The sequence below is a fragment of the Symphodus melops genome, assembly GCF_947650265.1.
Source record: "Symphodus melops genome assembly, chromosome: 18".
NCBI classification, from domain to species: domain Eukaryota; kingdom Metazoa; phylum Chordata; class Actinopteri; order Labriformes; family Labridae; genus Symphodus; species Symphodus melops.
Window position 1 is genome coordinate 2060513 of NC_136708.1, and position 10000 is coordinate 2070512.

General features: G+C 48.4%; 2 protein-coding genes across 3 annotated transcripts in view; both read right to left on the minus strand.

Annotated features, from left to right (window-relative positions):
* Positions 1-2550: 2550 nt before the first annotated feature.
* Positions 2551-7008, minus strand: sh3bp5lb (SH3-binding domain protein 5-like, b). Its single transcript, XM_079367884.1, has 6 exons — positions 6377-7008; positions 6005-6067; positions 5764-5892; positions 4020-4181; positions 3728-3901; positions 2551-3611 (listed from the first exon to the last, which is right to left on the minus strand). Exons 1-6 carry the CDS (start codon positions 6638-6640, stop codon positions 2994-2996), a joined length of 1410 nt encoding a protein of 469 aa, XP_079224010.1. The 5' UTR covers positions 6641-7008; the 3' UTR covers positions 2551-2993.
* A 551-nt stretch (positions 7009-7559) lies between these two features.
* Positions 7560-10000, minus strand: part of gtf2h4 (general transcription factor IIH, polypeptide 4) — a 7269-nt gene continuing 4828 nt past the window's right edge. Inside the window, exons 10-16 of one of the 2 annotated variants that reach the window (XM_079367886.1) lie at positions 9720-9850; positions 9438-9485; positions 9180-9258; positions 8594-8655; positions 8226-8350; positions 7881-7892; positions 7560-7839 (exon numbers count right to left, since the gene is read on the minus strand). In XM_079367886.1, coding sequence (XP_079224012.1) covers positions 8240-8350; positions 8594-8655; positions 9180-9258; positions 9438-9485; positions 9720-9850 — 431 coding nt within the window. In that variant the 3' untranslated portion in view covers positions 7560-7839; positions 7881-7892; positions 8226-8239. The other variant, XM_079367885.1, reaches the window with a different exon arrangement.

Here is a 10000-nt window from a genome sequence, read left to right on the forward strand (position 1 = left end):
CTTCAGATAGAAGTGATTGTACCCAAGCTAAAAAGCCTCTGCATGTTTCTAATAAGCTCCAGCAGCAGAAAGCTGCTCAAACTAGGATCAATGTTGGAGATGAAACATGGAGAGAGGTTAGAACGCAGAAAGCTTTACAGACCCATGCAGAGCTGGCTAAACACTGAAGCTACAGTGTCCACCACATGCAGAGCTGGCTAAACACTGAAGCTACAGTGTCCCACCACATGCAGAGCTGGCTAAACACTGAAGCTACAGTGTCCACCACATGCAGAGCTGGCTAAACACTGAAGCTACAGTGTCCACCACATGCAGAGCTGGCTAAACACTGAAGCTACAGTGTCCACCACATGCAGAGCTGGCTAAACACTGAAGCTACAGTGTCCCACCACATGCAGAGCTGGCTAAACACTGAAGCTACAGTGTCCACCACATGCAGAGCTGGCTAAACACTGAAGCTACAGTGTCCACCACATGCAGAGCTGGCTAAACACTGAAGCTACAGTGTCCACCACATGCAGAACTGGCTAAACACTGAAGCTACAGTGTCCACCACATGCAGAGCTGGCTAAACACTGAAGCTACAGTGTCCCACCACATGCAGAGCTGGCTAAACACTGAAGCTACAGTGTCCACCACATGCAGAGCTGGCTGAACACTGAAGCTACAGTGTCCACCACATGCTGACCTGTGTGAGAGGAGGGGGGGAGCCAGCTCTGTGATGATTAGAGTTTAGACTGCAGTACTCATTTTAGAGTTACTTACTTACTCTGTTAATACTTCTTCATACTTTTAATTCAGAAAAATACAAACTTCTCGATGCTGTAAAACAATAAAAAGCTTCATGTTGTTTAAGAGGGAGAACTTAGACGTTACGTTACTTCTGTTTACAGACAGTAAACAGAGAATCTGTCGTGTCCAGCTCCTCACCTCTCCTCTTGTTTCAGATCCTCCACTTCCTGTCCTCGTGTGTTTGATCGTCTCCAGCGGCGTTTCTCGTGTTTAGAACAGGTTTTTTTTTCTTTTCCTGATTTTGTCGTAGCCTGTTTCCCTTTTTCAATTCGTATGTCTGTGATTCTCGATGTTCAAAGTAAAGAGTGTTTCATGGTCAGAACAGAAACAGCTGACCTGCCAAAAGCTTTAAAAACACACAAAAATTTACTTTTTTTTTTTTTTTAATCTCTTTAGTTTAATTCAAACACAAATTCAAGTGGAAGCAGCTCATGGTTGTAGCAGGAGTTACACACTGGAGTTATATTACATCTCAAAAAAGACTCAGTATCACACGACACTCTTATAAAATATCATCCATCGCCACGTTCAGTCACAGTAAAAGCTCCTCCCACTCTGTCGCTGCCTCGATGCTTTTAGTTTGTTGGATTAAAATGAAAAAAAGAAGAAAATCAGCAAGACGTAAAAAATTCACTTCAACATCTGTCCGACATCGACACAATCCGCGTCTGACAGCAGGGTGTGTGTGTGTGAGGCGCCGAGTCTCCACCTGTTCGCTGCATGCTCCTCCCGTCTCCATGACAACAGCCTGTTGACTCCAGCGGCTGCATGAGCGACACGCTGTGTTACTTTTTTACTGTATTCTCTAAATGTCGGATCGTTTTTATTTCCTGATCAGACGCCGAGCAGAACACGACCACATGGCGGCAAAACCACGGAGGAACAGCGGCGCCTTCCTGAAAAACTGAAAACGCGAGACGTACACGGGGCCTCAGAAAGCAAAATCAACAGAGTGGTTTTATGATGTCCTGACTTTGTATAACAAGTCAAATATTATTTCTTCCTCTTTTTAAATTCGACATTTTTAAGGTCATTTTGGCTTCTGCTGGATCGGACGGCGGGAGAGGGCAGAGGTCGGATTCAAACCCGCGGCCGCTGCAGCTCAAAATAACCTCTAGGCTCGCCGGCGCCCCGTACATATTCTTTTCCGTTTTTGCGGAGCACGATAATAAAGTGCTCAAATAAAGGCGAGGACGTCTCAGACTGAAGAGAGAAAAAACAAACCCGAGCGAGTACGAGGAGTTTTACGGTGATCCACGTCTGACATAAATAATGAAACAGAGGATTCATTGATATTAAAGTGCGTCCTGCGATCAGGTCTCACAGGCACGTTAGAGACAAAGACAGCTGATGGACGTGTTCGGCTTCCTTCAGGCATTCATCGGTTTATGGCTGAAACAGCTTCACGGCTCAGAGTGTCTATTTACATCTCTGCAGCACAACAATCCTCCTCCTCCTCCTCCTCCTCCTCCTCACTCCTCCTCTTCCTCTTCCTCCTCCTCCTCCTCTTCCTCCTCTTCCTCCTCTTCCTCCTCCTCCTCTTCCTCCTCCTCCTCCTCCTCCTCCTCCTCTTCCTCCTCTTCCTCCTCTTCCTCCTCCTCCTCTTCCTCCTCCTCCTCTTCCTCTTCCTCCTCCTCCTCTTCCTCCTCCTCCTCTTCCTCCTCCTCACTCGTCTTATTTACACATATTTACGTCTCTCACACGGCCGAGGACACATGGAGACAGCATGACTCTCTCACCTGTGTGCAGTCCGTGTGTGTGTGTGTGTGTGTGTGTGTGTGTGTGTGTGTGTGTGTGTGTGTGTGTGTGCAGGTTTACTCTCTGTCATGTAGACTTCATCAGTGTGTTTGATCTGACCTGCAGACCCTCCTCACTGCAGAGTCAGAGCAGCTGTGTCCATCCGTGTCCTCCTTCTTCTTCTCCTCCTCCTCTTCTTCCTCCCTCTCTTCCTCCTCCTACTCCTCCTCTTACTCCCTCTCTTCCTCTTCTTCCTCCTCCCTCTCCTCTTCTTCCTCCTCCCTCTCCTCCCTCTCCTCCTCTTCTTCCTCCTCCCTCTCCTCCTCTTCCTCCCTCTCCTCCTCTTCTTCCTCCTCCCTCTCCTCCTCTTCCTCCCTCTCTTCCTCTTCTTCCTCCTTCCTCTCCTCCTCTTCCTCCCTCTCCTCCTTCCTCTCCTCCTCCCTCTCCTCTTCCTCCTCTTCCTCTCATAGACTCACGCTCCTGTGGTGCTGCTTGGTGAAGCTCTCCTGCGTCTCCTTACTGACCCCTCCCTCCTCCTCCTCCTCCTTCTGCTGCTGTGGGGGCGTGTCCTCCCTCACCACCACCGTGCTGAGCGGCCTCTCACCGAGCCTCCTCTCTCGCTCCTCGCCAAGCGCGCTCCCCCCGTCGCTCAGCTCCCCCAGGTGCTCCACGGAGTCGCACTTCTCCAGGTCGGAGGCGATGGTCTGAAGGCTGATGACCGACATGCAGTCCGACCCGGCGTGCTCCACCTCCACGCGCTCCCTCTGGCCCCACCCACTCTCCCTGTGACGCTCCACCCACAGGCGGGTTTTCTCTCCGTCCGCCCAGTCGCTCTCTATCCCTCCGACCCCGCCCACGCAGCTGCCCACCTGCACGCCGCTCGCCGCTCTGACCTCAGCCTCGGCTCCTACGGGGGAGCTCCGCCCCCCGCAGACGGCAGGGCGCCCCCTGCTGGCCATGACCCGCCCCCTGTGAGCGTGTATCTGCTCGCTGATCTGCTCCAGGTTCCTCAGAGCGACAGAGTAACGCGTCTTCACCTTGGACACCTGCTCCTCCAGCTGCACCACTTTGGCCTTGTGTTCCTGAGAGAGAAACGCCCACTTTACCCCACGCCGCTCTCCGTCTTTGTTACCGTGGTAACGTGCACTTGTATTCATATTATTGGTAAGATAAGAAACTGCTCTCCAGGTGATCTCACCTCCAGGATGTGGTTAAACTGAGCCTTCAGCTCGAAGTAGGGTTTGGATTTGAGGATGACCTTCTTCAGGGTTTTCTGCAGAGTCTGGACTCGAGCCTCGGCGTCCTGACAGAGCTGAGTGACCCGCTGGTGCTCCCGTTCGCTGCGGAGACGCTCCTCCTCCGCCTCGTTCACCTGAGCGAGGAGAGGAAACAAAGCCGATCTTCATCGTTTGAGCGGCCGACTTAAAACACGTTACGAACAAATCAAATAAAACAACCGAGAGAGAGGAAGTGATGCGTTCATCGTGTACCTTGGCGGTGGCGTGGTTGAGCATCTCCTGCCACGTGGGGTCCATGGTGTTCCTGTCTGCTAGCAGACCCTGCTCTGCGACGTACACCATCTCTCGGGCTGCAGTGTGCATGGACACGGCTCGCTCGTACCTCAGAGCCGCCTTCTGCGTCTCCTGCTGCGCCTGAAGGAGACAAAAACACACGACCTTTAACCCCTGCACGCCTGGGGTCAAACCGCTTCCGCTCCAAATGCAGACAAAATATCATCCGTATTCCTCCACTGCTTGTCGACGCACGTCCAGTACGAACCCAGGAACCTTTAGCAAGCATCAGTTTGTCATAGGAGCAGTCAGAGACAGAACATCTGTGTGATGTGCTGTTGTCAAGTTAACTTTCTCAACTTAATTTAGCATCGACCTGAAAGCAGAAACACGTACAAAAAAATGTTTTTAATACTTGGAAACAAATTCAGGCATTAAGGGGTTAAAAAAAAAAAAAAACACAGGCTGCAACAATAACTTCAGAAATTAAATATTCTCATAACGGTGTCGTATAGCGGACTCTGTTGCCCCCCAACCCCCCCCCCCCCTCGGGTCACCCTCTGGTCTGGCCTCGCCGTGCACCCCCGGGCGTCTCTGTTCTGGTGGAAGAACAAAGTGTGAGCAGCTCGGTGAGCCGTCAAAGTCAAGGTCACTCTGATCAGGTGCGTCTTTCTGTCTCTGCACGAGGGAGCAGCAGGACGCTCGGCTGGATGAAGACGAGGAGACGAGGTGGCGATGACACCTTGATGACTGCACAGCACTTTGTGAAGGAGACTCTTACATGCTTACAGTCTGAACATCCTCTCCACATTCGCTCTCTCATTAGCATTTTTATAACCACGGATGACGCTAACAGTTCAGATTAATAATCCATCATCGGCTTTATTGAAACCATCAGACCTCTCTCTCTCTCTCTCTCTCTGCTCAGCCTTCTTCAGTTTAATTACGCCTTCAATGAGCCGTCAGCATGTTGATTAAACGTGACTGACACTCCTGAACCCACAGCTTCAGAGGGGTCAAAGGTTAATCAATCAATTCGTTTCATTACTGACAAATCTTTCAATCGAGTTCGCTCGCGAGAAATAACAACTCGTGTCTCTCGTCTCAGAGCGCTCTCCGGTCAAACGCTCAGAAAGAAAACTATTAAATCATCCAGATTACATTTAATGTGTGTTTTTTATAAAACAACTGCTAACATCAACGCTAACCTGCCGCCATGAGCTCGACTAGAAACTACAACAAAGAAATGTAATTTAGACGTGACGATGCGACTCAAGGAACACGTTTAAATACCCACAGCATGTGTGATGTTGGTTTAGGACACCTCAGGTCACATGACGGGAGTCTGAGCGTGTGAACATCAAACTCTGTTTATTTCATAACGTTATGATGCCGATCGCTGAATAAGAGAAATCACAGTCTACAGGTTTTCCTGTCTGCTCGGTGGGTTTGGGCTCCGCTTCACTTTTACTCAACGACACGAACTACTGCTGCAGGAAACACTGAAGCACCGACAAATACCAGCTCCAAACTCTGATTGTCTTTAGAGTCAGTGACATGTTCAGGTTTAAATTTAGTTGACTTATAATGTACAGAAACTGAAGACACTTAAGACCATTATTCGTGTCTCACTTTTTGCAGATGTTGGCAGATGTTGAATGTATCCCTCATCCACTGATCCATGCACACACACTCGTGTCTCATGTTCAGCTGCAACACTCACTTCTTTGGCCAGTCTGCGGGCTTCGTAGTACGGCCTCGCTTTCTCGATGCAGGCGCCGAGCTGGGAGCCCTGACCATTCAGCTTTCTGGCAGAGTCGGTCAGAATCCTCCTGTAGCTGGACCGGGCTTCCTGTGGCGAGAGCACACACACACACACACACACGGGACCAAGCATCACACACCACATTCAGTGAACCATGACATGAAACAGAGGATGTAAGACAACAAACAAACTGTCTTACATCCAGCTGCAGCTCCAGCTTATTGATCTCATCGCTGGCCTGGTTCAGGTGCTCCAGCTCCTCCTGCAAACAAAATGCAAATATCATCTATAAAAAGTGCTGTATGAACAGAACATCTGGAATAAAAGCCATAACACAGTGTGGAGTTGGAGGGGGGGGGGGGGGGCTTCAGCAGCCCTGTGATGCAGGCAGAGGCAGCTGATGCTGGGTACCAGCCTGTGCAAGGAGCAGACCAGTACCACGTATTCCTTTTCCTATAATTATGTACATTATTCTTATTTATTCACTTTAAAGGGATGCATTTCTGCACGGGAACGTTGCTAAGATACCAGAACAAATATATATTCAGTATTTGATATTAAAATAACATGCCTGTATTCTGGGATCCAGTTCCTCCTCATATTTTGCAGCATCCTCTTCCTCCCCTCTGGTTTTATTTTGGCTCTCAGCATCTCCATCTCCCTCCTCATGCTCTTTCACCTCCTCCTCGGTGTCTCCTTTCACTCCTCTCTGCTGCAGCATCCCGCTGCTCCCCGCTCCGCCGTTCGCTTCTTCCCCCGGGGTCTCCTCCCGCAGACCGGCCGGGTTGGGGACCCCCGCGGCGGTTGGAGTTTCGCGCGAGGTCCCCGGCTCCATCTGCGGCCCGGAGTCCGGCTATCGGTTTTATCCTTTTATTGCGTTTATCCCCCGGGACAGGAAAGTCCGGTGTCCGTGTTTACACTGCTGGAAAGCAGACTGAAACACACTTACGATAATAAAAATAAAGTCTTATCATATCCGGCTGTGGCTGCTGTACAAACATCATGTGGCTAACGCTAATGCTAACGCTAATGCTAACGCTAGCCAGCCGTTAGCCTCAGTCTGGCTGCTCATGATGACAGAGGAATTGTGCCCTGCCCGGCTCTGTTTATATCTACTTATTCATTTATTCATGGTCATATAGATTCTTTATTGTTCTGGATTTTATAGTCATTTACAGTAATTACTGTCGTTTGGCTCCAAATCCTGTTTTGCACCTTTTAATTAATAAATAGAGGACTGTTTGAAAAAAAAGTTAACCTGCTTTTCATTGGCTTTTAATTTAGAGAAATAAACAGAAGAAAAGTATTCTCCCATTCTGTTTGTTTGTTTTTTTCGTTTTGATGTTCATTTTGAGGCTATTTCATGAAAATACATTTTAAAAGGAAGTCAAATATTGCAAATGGATTAGTCTAAAATGTTCAGGAGGCTGTTTATTCCAGGCAGTCCAGAAATAACAAGTGAGAGATGAGATACTTTCTCCAGCTGCTTTAGCCTTCAGCAGATGTGCATAAAGATTTTTTTCTTTTCTCCGTTTTCCTGATAATCAGTACTTTTCTTGAGATCCCAATTAAAATTACGTAAGCGCCAAGCAGCCGTGTAGAAAAGCATTATTGACACCATCCTTCCATGATCAATAATATTGGTTGTTTGTTGAGGTTTTCCCGCCTAAACTAATTAACGTCATTCTTTCCCCCGAGACCTAAAGAAGTTATCTTCTAATCAGTCAAACTGCTTCAGTTCAGTCTTCAAAAGACAAACGAGCAGACAGGTTTTTTTCTCTCTCATCATTTAATCCAAAACACATGGAATCAACATCTTTCGAAAAATACAAAATAATTCAATCATGTCCTCATTCTTACAAAGAACAGGGCAAACCCTCGTCTGTCGTCCTCGTGTTACGTTTGTGTCTTCGTGTCTTTGTCTCGTGTTACGTTTGAGTCTTCGTCTCTCGTCCTCGTCTGTCGTCCTCGTGTTACGTGTGAGTCCTCGTCTGTCGTCCTCGTGTTACGTGCGAGTCCTCGTCTGTCGTCCTCGTGTTACGTTTGTGTCTTCGTGTCTTTGTCTCGTGTTACGTGTGAGTCTTCGTCTCTCGTCCTCGTCTGTCGTCCTCGTGTTACGTGCGAGTCCTCGTCTGTCGTCCTCGTGTTACGTGTGAGTCCTCGTCTGTCGTCCTCGTGTTACGTGTGAGTCCTCGTCTGTCGTCCTCGTGTTACGTGTGAGTCCTCGTCTGTCGTCCTCGTGTTACGTTTGAGTCCTCGTCTGTCGTCCTCGTGTTACGTGTGAGTCCTCGTCTGTCGTCCTCGTGTTACGTTTGAGTCCTCGTCTGTCGTCCTCGTGTTACGTGTGAGTCCTCGTCTGTCGTCCTCGTGTTACGTTTGAGTCCTCGTCTGTCGTCCTCGTGTTACGTTTGAGTCTTCGCCTGTCGTCCTCGTGTTACGTGTGAGTTTTTTGGCGTTTCCAGAACCTCTTCACCTCGCTGTGTCCCTGAGGCGACACCACCATCACTCTTTGAGCCACATCCTGCCACACCAGACAGCCCAGACCCTGAAGCACAAACAGGAAGTAGAGCCGTAAAACATAGAAGATACCTTCTTAATAAACTATGTCACAGCATCATTCGCTTCATATAATTTTTTTAATTTGAAGACCGGTAGAGAACTCAGCGTGCAAACTGCGGCCCTGCCCAACAGGGGATTCAAACCAGGAACCTTTTCAACAGTGCCGACCACTGCAGCCCCGTCCAGCAAATTCATTAAATATTAATATTTTTGTGAAAAAAATTCCAACCTGAGCTCGGTCTCTCAGCACCTCGAAGTCCACCTGAGAGAGGAACTGGTTATACAGCACACCTGCAGGAGAGAACACACACACACACACACACACACACACACACACACACACACACACACACACACACACACACACACACACACACACACACACACACACACACACACACACACACACACACACACACACACACACACACACACACACACACACACACACACACACACACACACACACACACACACACACACACACACACACACACACACACACACACACACACACACGACATGAAGGTCAACACTCGTCCTCTTGTCTATTCAGCTCAGCTCCTCTGACTGACTGATGTCAACTTAACCAACAACTGTCAGTCAGAAAGTTCTGGAAGGACTCAGGATGTCGACATTTTATTACTTTACTTCACGCTGCGAGGTGTTTTTAAAAAAAGATACAATCTGTCATTCTGATGATCGACACTATCACAAAGTCAAGAAGTCAGAAATCAGAAGTGTTTAAAGGACCAATCAGAGAGCTGTGTAAAGAAATAGATGTTTAAATAAAGTTAACGATGAATGTGTCTCACCCTCAGTGAACTGCAGTCTGTCTCTCTCCAGCTCCCACAGTCGGATCTGATCTGTGATGGTCGGAGGAAGGACCGGATTCTGAGACACACAGAGGACGCCGCACGCACACGTTAGAGACCCAACAGTCACAATCATCATCGCACAAAAAGCTCAGAGAACGTCACCGACCTGTTTCAAATCAAACGTGCTCACCTTTACACGAGATAACCATCAGTGAACATCCGACGCTACGTTCACACACTTTATCTTACACTGACCTGTTTGAGCATGACCGGGTGAGCTCTGGTCCGCAGGAAGTGGATGATCTGCACGGTACAAAATAAAAGATTATATTTTTATATAATAAAGTGATTTTACACGCGTGTCTTGGTTCTAATCCAAAGCACAGAATCAGGAAGTGAAATGACATGTGATGAATTTACAGAAAATATTTTGTAATGTAGTTTGACCGACATCATGAATCTCATCACTACGTCATCTGATGATGCTTTTTATTTTAAAATGTGTGTGTGTGTGTGTGTGTGTGTGTGTGTGTGTACCTGCTGTGCGGTGATGCCGTTGGCGATGGCCTGCTGTACCGACTCTCTGGTGACGTGAGCGACGACCACATTAGGGAAACGATACAACATCTCACTGAACAGAGCGACCAGAGCGATCTGAAGCTCAGAGTCTGAGAGAGAGAGAGAGAGAGAGAGGGAGAGAGAGAGAGACAGAGAGACAGAGAGAGAGACAGAGAGAGAGAGACAGAGAGAGAGAGAGACAGAGAGAGAGAGAGACAGAGAGAGAGAGAGAGAGACAGAGAGAGAGAGAGAGACAGAGA

Coding starts and splice junctions, on each gene's coding strand:
- sh3bp5lb (XM_079367884.1), bottom strand. CDS start 6,640: ATGGAGCCGGGGACCTCGCGCGAAACTCCAACCGCCGCGGGGGTCCCC. Junction 6,068..6,376: donor AACTGGATCCCAGAATACAG/GCATGTTATTTT, acceptor TTTTGTTTGCAG/GAGGAGCTGGAGCACCTGAA. Junction 3,612..3,727: donor AGTTTAACCACATCCTGGAG/GTGAGATCACCT, acceptor TTTCTCTCTCAG/GAACACAAGGCCAAAGTGGT.